The 18108-nt window shown below is 40.0% G+C and overlaps 1 protein-coding gene across 1 annotated transcript in view; it reads right to left on the bottom strand.

Moving 5' to 3' along the window:
* LOC125484562 overlaps positions 1-17816 on the bottom strand; it is a 19603-nt gene extending 1787 nt beyond the window's left edge. Inside the window, exons 1-4 of the mRNA XM_048603890.1 lie at positions 17676-17816; positions 14954-15091; positions 8322-8453; positions 4863-5787 (exon numbers count right to left, since the gene is read on the bottom strand). Of these exons, the coding sequence (XP_048459847.1) occupies positions 4863-5787; positions 8322-8453; positions 14954-15091; positions 17676-17696 (1216 nt within the window). The 5' untranslated portion in view covers positions 17697-17816. The remainder of the gene's footprint in view (positions 1-4862; positions 5788-8321; positions 8454-14953; positions 15092-17675) is intronic.
* Positions 17817-18108: the final 292 nt, after the last annotated feature.

An 18108-nucleotide genomic window follows, 5' to 3' on the forward strand; every position in this document is an offset into this window, starting at 1 on the left:
GACCCTTCTTCAGAAATTTCTGAAGAAGGGTCTAGGCCCGAAACATCAGCCTTCCTGCTCCTCTGATGCTGCTTGGCCTGCTGTGTTCATCCAGCTCTACACCAGACTTAAAGTAGTTTTGTTGGTGCAGCCTTGATGGGCCAAAGGACTTCTTCTGTACGCAGGATTCTATGGACTGAATGAATTTTTGCTTTGAACAATAACATCCTTTTCGGAACCCCTCTTTTTATTCTGTTCTATTTCTCTACTACATCGCACTTCACAATTATATAATAGACTCCTCTGATCTACTAAGGACATACGCAATGCATTCACTTAGAAACTCAACCATACTTTGTCTTTATGTGATCTTTTTAAACCAGACTCCTTGCTTTCATTATTTCCTTTTATTATTATGTTCATAAAAGATGTCTGTTTCTCTCTGATGATATACATTAATCTATTCTAATACCATTCTATCTTTACCCCTCACATTTCACTTTGTAGATCTCCTCTAATTCTTGAATTCACCTAGGCTCTCTATTGTATCGTGAACTTGTCCATTATCGTATAGCTCATATTTTTTCAATGTCATCTTTTGTTCAATCGGGGGCATAAGTACCAAACACCACCTTTACTTTTATGGAAAGGTGCCTAAATAGTATACAAACCATTTCCTCCATTGGTCTCCTATTGTTCAATCACTGTGTTACCGACCAATTGTTCATTCAAATTCACTTCAGCAAGATAATTTTCAATGTACTGAAATTAGCTTTCCTCCAGTTGAGTTTTATTACGTATTATGTTCCTTGTCTTTTTCAATAACTATTGGAAACCTGTCCCTGTCCCCCAAATGTTGCCTCAACGAAAATATGCTCTCTATTTGCCCCATTTCATTTTCTGGAAATACACCCAATGAGTCTTCAAGAACAGACATTAGCTCATAGTCACTGTCGGAGCGCGAAAGTTCCAGGTGTAACTGATCAAAAATATACAAAGCTAACATAAGTTAGCGAAAAGTCCGGAATATATAAAACATATTGGAGCATACTATCACATGCTATAAAAGCCCTTCACTAGACAAAGATATGGGATAAAGTAGGAAATACACTAATCTCATATGTTTATAGACCTATTTAACCTTTCTATGGTAGTACATAATAATGTCAAAAATATTACAGAAAAAAATTATGGCTAGACCCAGACTCAAGATTCCTGCAAGTCTGACTGATAATGGAAGGTAATTTGCCGAAGTCAAGTTCTGAGACGGACATGAAAATTATGATCATGAATACTATAGCCAATAACAGTCTTTTCATCACTGAACCTTATAATCAATAAGATACAGCATTATCCCAGTAAAGGGAGTTTGTGTTCACACCAGTTGTTTGGAGGATATAGTCCATATCACATTATATTAAAAAAATGCAAACTCCAACAGAAAATGAAGAATCTAAAACTGGGGTCAGTTTCAGAATAAAAAGGTCAGCTATTTAAGACTCACACGAAGAAAACTTTTTCACGTATTGTGTATCTATAGATCTCTACCCAATGCTCAGCCATTGATTGTAGACGAAGGGAATTCAAGATAAATCATCAATCAAGATCTTGTTAAATGGTAATGCAGACTTTAAGGACCAAATGGATTATTCCAGCTCTTATAGCTATTGGAAAACAAATCAAAACACTACAAAGCAGGTTATGAGGAAGCTTCAACTCCATTGAAAATTAGGAAAAAAGTTAAAGAGGAGAACTCAAGAGTTGTTAGTAATGGAGGTGACAGGACTCAGAAAGAAGGTGCAAAAACTGGCATAAGGGCACTTTATCTGAATGTTCAGAGCATACGGAACAAGGTGGATGAGTTGACGGCGCAAATCATGGCAAATAGGTATGATTTAGTGGCCATTACAGAGACATGGTTGCAGGATGGTCATGAGTGGGAGTTAAATATCCAGGGGTATCAAATTGTTCGGAAGGACAGACAGGAAGTTAAGGGAGGTGGTGTCGCTCTGATTTTTAAAGATGATATCAGGGCGATAGTGGGAGATGATATAGGTTGTACTGAACAAAAGGTTGAATCCATTTGGGTGGAAATTAGGAATAGCAGGGAGAAGAAGTCACTGATAGGTGTGGTCTATAGGCCACCAAATAATGGGGTGGGCAACAAACATAGAAATAGCTAATGCATGTAAAAATGGTACAGCAATTATCATGGGGGATTTTAACCTACATATCGATTGGTCAAACCAGGTCGGTCACGGCAGCCTTGAGGAGGGGGTTCATAGAATGCATCCGCGATAATTTCCTTGAACAATATGTAATGGAACCTATGAGGGAGCAAGCCATCCTAGATCTAGTCCTGTGTAATGAGACAGGAATAATTAATGATCTCACAGTTAGGGATCCTCTCGGAAGGAGCAATCACAGTATGATTGAATTTAAAATACAGATGGAGCATGAGAAGGTTAAATCCAGTACCAATGTCCTGTGCTTAAACAAAGGAGGCTATGATGGGATGAGGGAGGAGTTAGCTAAGGTAGAATGGGAGCAAAAACTTCATAGTGGGTCAATTGAGGAACAGTGGAGGACTTTCAAAATGATTTTTCACAGGGCTCAGCAGAAGTATATTCCAGTGATAAGGAAGAACTGTAGGAAAAGAGATAGTCAGCCATGGACGTCTTAAGGAAATAAAGGAAAGTATCAGACTGAAAAAAAACACATACAAAAAAGCAAAGAGTAGTGGGAAACTAGTAGACTGGGAAATCTTTAAAGGCCAACAGAAAGCCACAAAAAAAGTTATAAAGAGAAGTAAGATAGATTATGAGAGTAAACTAGCTCAGAATGTAAAAACAGGCAGCAAAAGTTTCAATAAATATGTAAATCGTAAAGAGTGGCAAAGGTAAACATTGGTCCTTTAGAGGATGAGAAGGCCAATTTAGTAACTGGGAATGAGGAAATAGCCGAGGCATTAAACAGTTATTTTGTGTCGGTCTTCACAGTGGAAGACACAAATAACATGCCGAAAACTGATGGCAAGAAGGTTATAGCAGGCAAGGACCTAGAAACTATCATTATCTCAAAGGAGGCAGTGCTGGGCAAGCTAATGGGGCTAAAGGTAGACAAGTCTCCTGGCCCTGATGAGATGCATCCCAGGGTACTAAAAGAGGTGATGGGGGAAATAGCAAATGCACTAGTAATTATTTACCAAAATTCACTGGACTCTGGGGTGGTTCCCACAGATTGGAAAACAGCCAATGTGACGCCACAGTTTAAAAAAGGAAGTAGACAAAAAGCAGGTAACTATAGGCCAGTTAGCTTAACTTCGGTAGTGGGGAAAATGCTTGAATCTATCATTAAGGAAGAAATAGCAAAACATCTGGATATAAATTGTCCCAATGGGAACACCCAGCATGGGTTCATGAAGGGTAGGTCATGTTTAACTAATTTGGTGGAATTCTTTGAGGACATTACTTGCATGGTGGACAATGGGGAACCTGTGGATGTGGTGTATCTGGATTTCCAGAAGGCATTTGACAGAAGGTGCCACACCAAAGGCTGCTACATAAGATAAAGTTGCACGGTATTACAGGTAACGTATTGGCATGGAGAGAGGATATGTTGACCAGTAGAAAGCAAAGAGTCGGGGTAAATGGGTGTTTTTCTCGTTGGCGGCCAGTGGCTAGTGGTGTGCCTCAGGGATCAGCGTTGGGACTGCAATTGTTTACAACTTACATAGATGATTTGGAGTTGGGGACTAAGTGTGGTGTGTCAAAATTTGCAGATGACACTAAGATGAGTGGTAGAGCAAAGTGTGCAGAAGACACTGGAAGTCTGCAGAGGGATATAGATAGTCCAAGTGAGTGGGCAAAGGTCTGGCAGATGGAGTACAATGTTGATAAGTGTGAGATCATCCATTTTGGTAGGAATAACAGCAAAATGGACTATGTTTTAAATGGTAAAAAATTGTAGCACCCTGCTGTGCAGAGGAACTTGGGTGTCCTTGTGCATGAATCGCTAAAAGTAGGATTGCAGGTGCAACAGATAATTAAAAAGGAAAATGGAATTTTGTCTGTCATTGCTAGAGGGATGGAGTTTAAAAACAAGGAGGCTATGCTGCAGCTGAATAGGGTCCTGGTGAGGCCACACCTGGAGTACTGTGTGCAGTTTTGGTCTCCTTACTTGAGAAGGGATATACTAGCACTGGAGGGGGTGCAGAGGAGATTCACTCGGATGATTCCAGAGTTGAGAGGGTTGGATTATGAGGAGAGACTGAGTAGGCTGGGACTATACTCATTGAAATTCAGAAGAATGAGGGGAGATCTTATAGAAACATATAAGACTATGAAGGGAATAATAAGATCGAAGCAGGGAGGTTGTTTCCACTAGCAGGTGAAACTAGGACTAGGGGGCATAGCCTCAAAATAAAGGGAAGCAGATGTAGGACTGAGGTCAGGAGGAACTTCTTCACCCAAAGGGTTGTGAATCTGTGGAATTCCCTGCCCAGTGAAGCGGTTGAAGCTACCTCGCTGAATGTTTTTAAGGCAAGGCTAGATAAATTTTTGAACAGTAAAGGAATTAAGGGTTATGGTGAGTGGGCGGGTAAGTGGAGCTGAGTCTCAAGAAGATCAGCCCTGATCATATTAAATGGCGGGGCAGGCTTGAGGGGCCGGATGGCCTACTCCTGCTGCTAGCTCTTATGTTCTTATAAGAGGCAAATATGCACTTAAGTTTGAAACTAAAACTTGGAATACTTAATTTTAATAAATTTTAAACAATTTAATCTAATCATGATCTGGTATCTTTTTCCCAAACAGAACTTTAAGTTTATTTTTTTTCTCTTTTATTTGCCCCTAACCCCAACCAGAAACAAGAGGAAGTCTCACCACGGCCTCTGGATGGATTTGGGTTCCGGTAGTATGGTAGCTGCTTCCTCTGCTGTCTTTGGAAAACCTTTTTCTTCTTATTAATATTGGGAATTGGCCTTTTCTTTGCTGCTGGCATGGGAGTGTTACGCCTCAACACCTCACCTCTTTTTTGTACCTGTTCTACAATTTCAGCCCCCAGCAGGTCGGATGATGTCATGTTTGGATGTTCTTGTGGTTTAACTGGGGTTTTGAACTTGAATAACTGTAACAAATTTTCAGCACGAAGCCCAGTCAACCAGCGATGAGTCTGTCCAGCGCACAGAATTGATTGATGGCACGAAGTTACTGTTGACTGCAGTCTCTCTTTCAGCTGCTCTGTAGTAAAGGAATCTAATTCTCCAGATAACTCATCCATTTCATACTTCTGTATGGCAAGTAAAAGTGGACTTACAATTTCTGCTACTTTTGACTGTGCCTTGCATAGTACCTTCTCTGGTTCTCCTAACTTTTTATCGAGATCTTCACGGCAACGTACGACTTTCTTGCCAATCAGTAGTTGAATAAATGCATCGTCTATTTTTGGTGTATTTAAATCATACATGTCAGGAGTTCCAGTAAGACTTTGTAAATATCGTTCATGAGTTTCTAGCATTGGAACTTTGAAAGCATATGGCAACAACCTGAAACACTCAAGTTCTTTTCCTTCATAAGTTTCAGGATCCCACAATTTACTTTTAAATGGCATATTGCCCTCAAGCGGCACTTTGGTCCACCTCAGCAGCTGTTCTGAATGTTTAGCCCGGAGTTCAGCTAAATTTGGGGCACATGTTGGTGCGAAAATGTCTTCTTCAGGTGCAGTAATATTTTGCTGAATACCATGTAGCCTGTACAGAGATGCTGCAAAAGGAGGCATGCCACCGGCTGTTGGATCCCAGTCTGGAAACTGTAATGACAAACCAATAAAAATGTTACTAATCATTCACTCTCTACTATTGACTATTAGTTTAAAATAACATGGTGCCAATGGACAACATAACAAGTGAAAATTACAGAGCTATGATATTGCACATGTAAGAGTATTATTCTCCTTGGTGGCTTTCAGTCTGATGGAAAACATTCTGCATTTTTCATTTAATTCATTTATGAGCTGGCAAGGTCAGCATTTATTATCCATCCCTTGTTATACTTGAGGAGACGGTGGTGAACTGCCTTCTTGAACCACTGCCATCTATGTCCATCCATTTAGGAAGCTCCAGGATTTTGACCTAGTCACATTGAAGGAACAGCAATATAGTTCTAAGTGAAGATCATGCACAGCTTGGAAGGGAAATTGCAGGTGTTGGTTCTCCTAGCCATTGACTGTCTTTGTTCGTCTTGGTGTTAGAGGCTATGGGTTTAAAACGTGCTTTCAAAGAAGCCTTTTCGAGTATGAGAAAAAAAAGCTTTGTTTTGGTTTTAGAGATAACAAGGTGTAATGCTGGATGAACACAGCAGGCCAAGCAGCATCAGAGGTGCAGGAAGGCTGACGTTTCGGGCCTAGACCCTTCTTCAGAAATCTTCATTTTGTTTCGTTTCCCAAACAGGGTTTTAACTCAAGCTACAATTATGCTTTTTCCACTGGCTGCTATTGGCAATAAAATGTTAAATCCTCATAGGTCCACATCAATAATATATCAAAGCTGAAACTGCAACATTAAACACATGCTTCATTTAGTCTTTTGAATAAAAAAACAACTTGGTTCTTTTCCCGCCTACCATTTAAGTGATACAAATACTAACCATTGATACAAATACTAGAACACCAATTTTCACAGTTAAGGGCTTTGGGGAAGCACAAGGATAGGGGAACAAGTGGGTGTGGTTCACGGACTGGGTTCTAGATTTCCTTGTGATATCCAGAGAAGCATTCCTGCTTTATAAGGAAACGTAAACTAATCAGCCATCTTCTGGGCTTGTTTCTACTTTGTCTCAGGCTCCTCCAGCAAGGTGATTGTGAACGGCAAACACGCAACCATGTCTTAAAAATCATATTGAGCCCTATTTACATCATGGACCCAGTGTCACAAATTTGAGAGACCCTAACCTGCCTCCAGCAAAAGAATCATGGCTATGATGGTGGTAAAATATAGAATATTGATTTTCACATTCCATTGTCTGACTATAAGATCCAGGACTTTTACGTTAAGTGATTTCAAAAAAGGACAAAAACACCGATTTAAAATTGTCACAGTAATTGCCAAATTTCATGAAACCAAAGTGGAATCAAAGCAATCAAAACTAACATTAACATTGTATCAAAAATAATTAAACTAGCCATCCGAACCTAACTTTCTTTGTGATTTATACCTTTTTGGTATGTTGGAGATGAAAACATCATCTGCAGTTATCAAGCTCGAAGGCAAAGAAGTCAGACACTGAAATACACTAATACTTTTAAGAAGCTCCCTTTTGACAGAACAAATGAGAGGTGGACTTTTAACTATAGAGCGGAACTAGCTAGAGATCTCTCTCTGCTTCTCGAGAAGGAAAAATGCCCAGTGACCATGCTAATTGGAGAGAAATGTTAGGATACTGAGAATTTAAAAAGATATCTGCAATATTCACAATCGCTGTTGATCTAGGCACCCCAACCAACCATGGTCTTAGCTTAAAACCTTAAACCTCAAATTACCCTAAGGACTCGGCTAGGTGGATTGGCCATGCTAAATTGCCCGTAGTGTTCAGGGAGGCGTAGATTAGGTGGGTTATAGGGGGATGGGTCTGGGTGGGATGCTCCAAGGGTCAGTGTGAACTTGTTGGGCCTGTTTCCACGCTGTAGGGGTTCTATGATTCTTTGATGATTGACTCTAAACTCTGCATTCCTTTATTTTCCATTAGTACTGGACACTAGCTCCTTTTAAATTTTTGTATGTGCATGAGTGTAAATGCCTGTGTGATTTCACGAAGGCGGCACAGCAATAAAGTCGCAACTTTATTTTTTCTCATGATTAGCAGGTAATAAAATTGTTCTTTTACTCAACAAAACCTTGTGAATGCTCCTCATTGCTACAGCGAAAACTAGCTAACTACATATCAACTGAGAAGAGATATGGCTGTATGCAAACTTTTTTTAAAACATTTGACGTGGTCAACCAGAGAGATTGAAAAGAGGGGAGCCATTTTACCACTCCTCACCTTGTCAATTGTAACCAAATGTTCAGTAATCTTTAAGCATAGAGGGTTAAATCTGAAGCAAAAACAGAAATTGCTGGTGAACTCAGCAGATCTGATAGCATCTGTGGGAAGAAAACAGAGTTAATGTTTTGAGTCTGGTGACTCTCCTTCAGAACAAGGACCAAACGATAACAATTAACAATGTAATGTAACATTCATTTGACAGCCACTTTGTCCTTATTATTAGTATTATGAACAAAGGAGAAATGTGTTTCGAGTAAGTGAGGGTGTAATTAACACTGGGTTGACTGTTCTTATACATACCTTCACATTCAGCTTCTTGTATTTCTGGCACATTTCCACTCTGATGATGTTGCCTTGAATAACAGGTGGTTTTGTTTGGTAAAACTTCACCATGGCTTGAGCTTCTGCACTTTGGGACATCTCCACAAATCCCTTAAAAACACACATTAAATTTATGGCATATCAGCATTGCCAAGATTACATAATAATACAGAAAAAGTTAATTCAAACACAATAAATCACTGCCACTGCAAAGAATAATAGTGTAGGTTAATAAATTGTGATTTAATCAAGGGTTATATGATCAAGGAATAGATTGTCTTTGCGTAGCAGTTTGTTTCAAGCTAGCAAACCCAAGAAATTTCTCCAAAAATCAGTCTGTGCTCAAGGATAGGTGCTAGACTGAATTTAGGAGATTGCCTATATTAGCTCTCAGTGCTTGTCGTATCATCAAAGAAGCAAAAATTGACTTGAACTGACTTATTGATTTTATATTATTCTCCACTGGAGGAAAAGGCTGCTGAGTACTACACCTAAAAATATAACATTATCCAAAGCTGGAACATTCTTTGAATATTTGTCATCCATCCCCAATTGTCCTTGAACTAAGTGTTTTGTTTCGTCATTTCAGAGGGTAGTTAAGACTGACCAAATTACTATAAGAACAGAATCACATGAATGCCAAACCAAGGAAGGACATTAATTTTGGGTCAAGTAACCCTTCTTCCAACTTAACTAATCAAACTGATTAAACAGTCACACCCATGTGCTGTTCAGCTACCAGGGGGCCAATCCCATGGTTGTGGATGGGCAGAAGGCCTTTGTCATTAGCAACTAGTCACCAGTCCAGAGACGAACCAGTTACTTGTTGCTAGTTGACTCTCCATTCCTATACTCCCACTTGCTCCAGCTTGTCTGTAGTAACCTCTCCCATTACTTGAACAAACAACTGTGTAAACTGCACTTACAAGTGTCAGATAACTTTCTTTTAAAAAGAGATGTAATCCTTTCCAAAATCCTTGTTTTCTAAAATAGCTATTTTCCCATTGCAGCCACAATCAAAAATACAGAAAAATTAGAAGATACAGTATTTCAGTCTTCCAACTTAAAGGCCAGAAATGTTAACTCTGCTTTTTATGTACAGGACACACTTGGGCAATTTTCCACATTGTCGGGTAAATACTAGTGTTGTAACTGTACTGGAACAGCTTGGCTAGGGGAGCAGCAAATTCTGGAGCACAAGTCTTTAATACTATTGCCGGAATGTTGTCAGGGCCCATAGCCTTTGCAGTATCCAGTGTCTCCAACCAGTTCTTGATATCACGTGGAGTGAATTGAATTGGCTGAAGACTGGTATCTGTAATGCTGGGGACCACTGGAGAAGGCTGAGATGGATCATCCACTCAGCACTCTGGGCTGAAGACTGCTGCGAAAGCTTCAGCCTTATCTTTTGCACTGATGTGTTGGGCTCTTCAGTCATTGAGGATGGGGATATTTATGGAGCCTCCTCCTCCAGTGAGTTGTTTAATTGTCCACCATCATTCACGACTGGATGTGGCAGGACTGCAGAGCTTAGATCTGATCCATTGGTTGTGGGATCGCTTAGCTCTGTCTATCACTTGTTGCTGATGCTGTTTGGTGTGCAAGTAGTCCTGTTCAGTGACTTGACCAGGTTGACACCTCATCTTCAGGTATGCCCAGTGCTGCTCCTGCCATACCCTCCCGCACTCCCCACTGAACCAGGGTTGTTACCCTGGCTTGATGGTAATGGTTGAATGGGGGATATTCTTGGCCATGAGGTTACAGATTGTGCTGGAGTATAATTCTGCTGCTGTTGATGGCCCACAGCGCCTCATGGATGCCCAGACTTGAGTTGCTAGATCTATGTGAAGTCTGTCCCATTTAGCACAGTGATAGTGCCACACAAAGCAATGGAGGTTATTCTCAATGTGAAGGCTAGGCTTCGTCTCCACAAGGACTGTGCGATGGTCAATCTTACCGATACTGTCATGGACAGGTGCAACTGCAGCTGGCAGATTGGTAAGGATGAGGTCGAGTATGTTTTTCCATCTTGTTGGTTCCCTCAACACCTGCTGCAGACCCAGTCCAGCAGCGATATCCTTTAGGACCGGACCAGTTTGATCAGTAGTACTGCTGCCGAGCCACTCTTGGTGGTGGACAATGAAATCCCCCACCCAGAGTACATTTTGTGCCCTTGCCATCCTCAGTGCTTCCTCCAAGTGTTGCTCAACATGGAGGAGTACCAATTCATCAGCTGAAGGAGGATGGTATGTGGTAATCAGCAAGAGGTTCCCTTGCCCATGTTTAACCTGAAGCCATGAGATGTCATGGGGTTCGAAGCCAATGTTGAGGACTTCCATGGCAACGACCTCCCGACTCTATATCACTGTACCACCACCTCTGCTGGGTCCATCCTAACCGTGGGACAGGGCATATCCGGGGATGGTGATGGTGGTGTCTGGGACATTGTCTGTAAGGCATGATTCTGTGAGTATGACTATGTCAGGCTGTTCTTTAATTAGGCTGTGAGACAGCTTTCCCAAGTTTGACACTAGCCCCCAGATATTAGTGAGGAGGATTTTGCAGGGTTAACAGGACTGTTTCTGCCGTTATCTTTTCCAGTGCCTCAGTCGATACCAAGTGATCTGTGCGGTTTCATTTCTTTGAGACTTTGTAGCAATTGGTACAACTGAACGGCTTGCTCGGCGATTTCAGAGGGCAACTGAGAGTCAACCACATTGCTGTGGGTTTGGAGTCACATGTAGACCAGGCCAGGTGAGGATGGCAGATTTCCTTCCCTGAAGGACATTAGTGTGGAATTCTCTACCACATAGGCTGTGGAGTCCAAGTATATTCAAGAAAACGATAGATTTTTTTTTAGATTTCAAAGGCATCAAAAAGTTTTAAAGGGAGAAGGTGGGAACATGGATTTGAGACAGAGGATCAGCTATGATCATATTCAATGGTGGAAAGGACTCGAAAGGCTGAATGGCCTACTCGTTGTCACTATGTTTCTCGAAGCCATTGGATCTCTGAAAAAGTTGTTCTTTTCTCTGCAAGCCACAAAAAAGCCAGTTTATTTCCCCTCATCAGTTGCTGTAAACAGTGGCTTTTGATTAATAAATCAGAGACTTTATATAAGTTTGAACCAGTCGCTCTGTGCCTCCTGCATGCAAATGAAAATACCTGGAGAGAAGATAGAGGAGCAGCAAATCCTTACAAGCAAAAGGATCATCTTAGCAAATCCCGAGGACAGGGACCATCGAATAACCTCCCCAGATTTTCTTTCTGCCCATAACACCAATAGATTTTTTTCTCCACCTGTATGTTTGTGTTGGGGGAGTTCTGTAAGGCATTAGAGGTTTAACTGGTAGAGTTATGTCAACAGTTCATAATTGTTTACCTGCCGCTAGAATCTATTTATTCGTAATAAAAAGTAATTCTTGTTAAGTACAGAAACCTGATCCATGCTTTCTGTCAAACTGGATCTAAAAGACAGGCAGATCAGAGGATTTTATGTACTTTTATACGATCAAAATCTTTCCCTTTTGTGAAATCCCAGGAATAGTAGGGCTTAACTTCCAGCTTGCTACTCCAGCAAGGCATAACAAGAGCGGGTATCACCACATTCCTGTGCTGCAGTGAGACCTGAACTGTCTTTCAGTGATACATAAGAATGCTAGAGAATTTCCACCAACAATAACTGACACATTCTCTGGATTCAATGGGAGGACAGCCAAACAAAAACTAGTGTCCTCCTTGAAGCCAACTCCACAGGTGTTAAGACTCATGGAAAATCATCTACGATAGACTGGATACTGTGTCCAGATAGCCTCCCTTTCAGATCCCGGATCAATGTTTTAGTCGTCTCTCAAATGGCCATTGTTCTAGGGAGGACAAAGAAACTGTTAAAAAGGCATTCTGAAGCTCTTCTTGAAGTGCATCACACTTTGAATCCAAACACCTTTATGACGAGACAGAGCAGCACCAGAGAAGGAAAGAAACAGAAGCAAATCCTGCACTCTGGATAATCCTGTTCAGTCACATGAAGTATCACAGCGGAAATGTGCAACCCTAAGTCAACATCATCCTAGAATCGAGGGACACCTATAACGATTCTGCTTGCCATTATGACTGTTAAGCTCACATGATAATTAGATCTTAGCATCTGTGCAGCAATCATCTTACTATCATCCGGATGTTCAGTAAATTAATGCAACCTTACAGTAATCATATTTGATATTCTGTGTTTTCAAACATAGAAGATAGGAGCAGGAGGCGGCCATTCGGCCCCTCCCTGCTCCGCCATTCATCCCAATCATGGCTGCTTGTCCAACTCAATAGCCTAATCCTGCTTTCTCCCCATAACCTTTGATCCCATTTGCCCCAACTGCTATATCTAGGTGCCTCTTAAATACATTCAATGTTTTGACATCAACTACTTCCTGTGGCAATGAATTCCACAGGCTCACCACACTTTGGTGAAGAAATGTCTCCCCATCTCTATGAACATGTATCCCAGATGGATTTCCCTTATTCACCAATTATTCTGAAACAGTACAAGACAGGGAAGGAGGAAGACACAGACAACAGACTTTTCTAACTAGTTAGGTCTCAATTTACAGTAGCCATTAATGTATGATTTCTCTGATTAGTTTATAAGTTCAAAAATTAGAAGACAGGATCTGCACATTACAGCAATGAAACAGTTGGTCTTTTCTAGCCAAGTCCATGATGTTGCACTTTCCCAAATCAATGAAACTATTTAGGGACATATTGTAGCCTATAAGCTAATATAGTGACAAAGGTTGCTGAGGGACCTCATGCCACACTATAGTTAGCCAGAATTTGCATGGTGAGCTTCCAGCTCATTGTACTATCTAAAATGTCTAAACAGGTATAGTTTGTGCAATTTATTTCCTGATCTTTATGAGCTTATCCTCCTGATATGTGGCAGCTATAGAATGAAGCTGTTTCTGTACAGCTATAACACTGGTACCTATCAAACATGGCAAATTGTCCAGATATGTCCTCAACACAAAAAAAGTCAAATCCAATCCCCCAATTATGGTCTGATCAGTCTGCTCTCAATCATCAGTATGGAATATGACTTTGACAATTCCATCAAACAGCACCTAGTCAGAAATAACTTGTTGAACCATGCTTGGTTTGTGTTTCACCAGGTTCACTTAGCTTCAGACCTCAACACAACCTCGGTCTAAATATGAACAAAGTCAGTTCCAGAAGCGAGGTGAAAGCAACAACCCATAACTGATCAAGGTAATATTTAACCAAATGTGACATCAAGGAACCAAATATTCTACTCCCCCACCCTACTGATACACGGGTGCTGAAATGTACTAGTTAGTTTGGGAAGCATTATTTTCAATTATTGCGTATGTATAAAGTATATACATTACATAATGTTATATAGTAAGTGTAAGTATATATAGAAAGTAAGCATATATACAAGTATATATAGAAAGTAACACAAAGAAAATTGAAGTCAATGAAAATCACAGAGGTGAACCTTTCCATTAGTTGGAGTTTGTCTGGCACAAAAGATGTTGTTGTGGTAATTGGAAGTTAAACATCACAATTCCAGGACATTACTGCAGGTATTCCTCAGCAGAACTCTAGGCCTAAAAACTTCAGCTGTTTTGTCAATAACCTTCCCCTCAAACATAAGATCTGAAGTAAGGATGTCTACTGATGATTGCAGTGTCTAGCACAATTCACAATTCCTCACATACTGAAGAAATCCATGCCTGCATGCAGCAAGACTGGGCAACATTCAGTTTTGGGCTAATAAGTGGCATGTCACATTTACCCTGCACAAGTGCCAAGAAATTAACATTTCAAGCAACAGAAAATATAACCATTTCCCCTTTTGGTTCAAAAGTTCACTAATTCTCAATCCCACATCTTCAACATCTTGCGGGCCTGCCACTGACCAAAAACTCCAATGACCAGACTTATAAATGCTATGGCTAAAGAAGTCACTCAAAGGTTGCAAATTCTGCAGTGAATAACTAACTCCCTCCTGTCCGTTCACCACCTACAAGGCACAAGTTAGAACTGTGATGAAAATACTCTCCACTTCCTCAATGCTTGCTGCTCCAATAACACTCAGGAAGCTCAATACCATCCATCCCACAAAGAGCCCACTTGATCAGTACCCTATCTACAATCTTAAATATTTACATCCTCCACCAGCAGCACACACTACCAATCAGCTACTGAATACACAGCAGCAAACTCACTTGGCAGCATTTCCCAAATTCACAACCTCTACCACCTAGAAGGGTGAGGTTCATGGGAACACCACCAGCTGCAAATATCTGTCAAAGCCACATATCATCCTAACTTGGAAACTATATAATTGTTCCTTCAATCTCACTAGGTCAAAACATGCAACTCCCTTTCTAACAATCCTATGCATTCAACTGAATCACACAGACTGCAACAATTCAAAAATTAAATTGCTCATCATTTTCTCATTGCCAATTAGGATCGGGAAATAAATGTCAGCTTCACCAGCAAAGCTCACAACGCATGAATGAAAAAATAATCACACTTCCATTCACTAATGAGATTCAAACTGATTCCAGTTTAATCAATAATGTGCTTACCTCACCCTTCGCTTTGATCAGAAAGGTGTTATTAATCTTCCCAAAAAGCTCTGCAAGGTGGATTAAATCATTTTTTGTGCATTTGCCTGGTACCATGTCAGCGATGTAAACAACTTGTCCAGGCTCTTCCTTCGCATCCTAGAGACAAAGAGAATATCCTATAGTTAAAAGGATATCATCATAATACAATACTATGCTGAATACATACAGTGCTCTGCACAATGCCAGTAGAGGACACCACAGTGCTGAAATTCCACTGCATAACATGGGTAGATTCTGTTTTTCATGTTTACAATTATTGATATCTTCTGCATCCAATTATTTTTACAAACATTTTGACTTATGAAATTCATATCTGAATCATTCCTAGGAGGGTTGCATGCACTATTTCAGTCGTTAACCAAATATTCTACTCCCCTACCCTACTGATACACAGGTGCTGAAATGTACTAGTTAGTTTGGGAAGCATTATTTTCAATTATTGCGTATGTATAAAGTATATACATTACATAATGTTATATAGTAAGTGTAAGTATATATAGAGAAAGTAAGCATATATAGTAGTATATATAGAAAGTACCACAAAGAAAATAAATTGCATTTGTGAGAATAGTAGATAAATGCATAAAGTGAAGGCAAGGTTTGACACCTTTGCATCTTATTTGAATGCTGCATTGTACTTGCAGTCAGAGGTAATTATCACTATGTTATAACTTTTGTAGTGTATTAATGCAGGGAAAAGGGACCATCAAGCAGATGCTCATTGAGTAAGCACATTAGATATAATCAGATACATCTGCAAGACAATCTCTGTGATTTATGGGGGAGAAAATCTCAAGAAGAGAGTGGTAACCATGGAAATGTCAATCAGTAAACAGCAGCAAATTTACAATTCACTCCAAATGCAAAGGTTCTGAAACAAAGCAGTCTCCAAAGAGCTTGCCCGGTACTAATGGCACCTTTGGGACTAAGGAGAAATGACTGAATCTTCCGAGTAATCATTCGTAGAAATACTCCCAGATAGCCCAGGAAACAACCTTGGGTGAGTAATAGGTCACAGCTATAAATTCTTTTACAAATCATGTTCAATCAAGCAATTCTCAAAAGTGTAAGCATTCTCTAACTTAAGCCAGGGTCAAAGTCAAGATTGTGCATGGATTTGCTGCAGCATTTCTACCCTATGACAAGGACTATGCGTTAAATCATATTCTTGCCAAGTATTTATCTTTGCAATATCACTGTTGAATTTGCTTCCGCTACCTTTTCAGGAATGTGTTCCATATCATAATTAAAAAGAAATGTTACGTAAAATGAATGTTGCTTCATGTTATTTCTGGTTCTCTGTAAATTTGTATCCTTTGAGCAGTACTCCTTCTGCCAGTCAAAAAAGTCTCTTCATATTATATATATCTATATTCACCTTATTAAAAACTATTCAAGATTTTGAACATCTCCATCAAATCTTCTCGAACATTTTCTCTGAAGGAAATAAACTCAGACAATCATTCAACATTGCAGCCTCCTGCTTACACTTCCGCCTCTGGCATTAGACATCATTGTCTGTACTGTACCTGCTGACAGCACATCCTGGACACTGGCTCTTGGCAATCCCAAAAGCTCAAACTGTGCTCACAGCACCCAATGTCTAAAATACAAAGGGGGATGAATTCACCTCCAAAATTCCAAAAATGACCAGGAAAATCACCTTCATAAGTAAAAGAGACAAAGGCTCTCAGGACTGAAAACAAAAAAAAGCTTGGAATCACAGTAGGCCGGGCAGCATCCCTGGACAGAGCAAGCTAATGTTTCGAGTCTAGATGACTCTTCATCAGCTCTGGCTACAAACCAGGTAGGGCAAACTTGAAAGGGGAATGTGGGAAGATTGAAAGGGGAAAGAGATGGAGATTGTATTGTGTGGGTGTGGGTGCGTGCACATGGGCGTATGGGCATGTGTGCGTGTGTGTTGGGCAGGAGTGCTGTGGAGAACAGAGATACTTCAGTAGGAAGGAAGAGGGAGGCTGCAAGAAGGGGACACACAAAAGCTCGATACCTGAAACTGAGATCTGAGGTACAATAAGATGGTGGTAACTGGTAGATTAAAATGTTCTTGCTTTGTACATATGCAATGGAAATGCAGTGACCTCACTAGTTTGAAGAATGAGTAGTTTACACTGATAGCTTTTTGTGTGCAAATATGACTCAGTTACTTCACAAAAAAGACTTTTGCAAACATATACTTGTTATCCTGTACCAATTTAAATAATGGTCTCTAAGAAATTAATGATTTCTCCGTGTGTTGTGGCTTTAACTTTAATGGAGTGTTGGTATTATTGATGAATTCTTCTAATTTTGTTGAGAGTTCAAATATTTCATTTATGAACACAAATTCAAAAGGTATAATTCCTATGTGACTGAATCAACCAATAAATGTTAGTAAGAATGAAAACGTAGCCCTAGAGAAAATTTAAAGACGAGTCCTTAAAAATAATTCTGTGCCTCACTGCGTCATATTTGAGTAGACAGTAAATGTTTTACTTAATTTCATGAAAAGTGCAGACATAAAAAAATCCCTAAAGAATAAAATTGTGTGTATTTTGCTGCTGCACAGAGTAGAAGAAGTTATCAGCCTTATATGGATAACATTACATACTTTTTTCTGCAGAACTGAGGTAACTTCTACACGTTGTTATACAAGTGAGAAATGATATTTTCTTGGTTATACCTGGTTCACAGGCCTCATCATGGGGTAATTCTGAACTTTTCCAAATTTAGCACCAAGTTTTCCAATAGCAACTTTTGAATACCCACTGTGAGGCAAGTTTACATGTGATGTTGTCTGTTTCTCTGGACATGGTTCTTTTTGTTTCTAGATTGAAAGAGAAGAAAATATATTAGAGTCACATATCGCATTTTAATGTCAAATCTTTTTGTCTTACCACATACACATTACATGGAGTACGTTTTTCTGAGCTGATGATTGCATATTGTTAATGTACTAATCCAAAGGGAGCATCGTTCTGCTATATCCGACTTGTGTACAGGTGAGATACCAAGGTGTAGAGCTGGATGAACACAGCAGGCCAAACAGCATCAAAGGAGCAGGAAGGCTGACGTTTCGGGCCTAGACCCTTCTTCAGACCCTTTTTCTGAAGAAG

The sequence above is a fragment of the Rhincodon typus genome, chromosome 12 (assembly GCF_021869965.1).
Source record: "Rhincodon typus isolate 14 chromosome 12, sRhiTyp1.1, whole genome shotgun sequence".
Classification (NCBI taxonomy): domain Eukaryota; kingdom Metazoa; phylum Chordata; class Chondrichthyes; order Orectolobiformes; family Rhincodontidae; genus Rhincodon; species Rhincodon typus.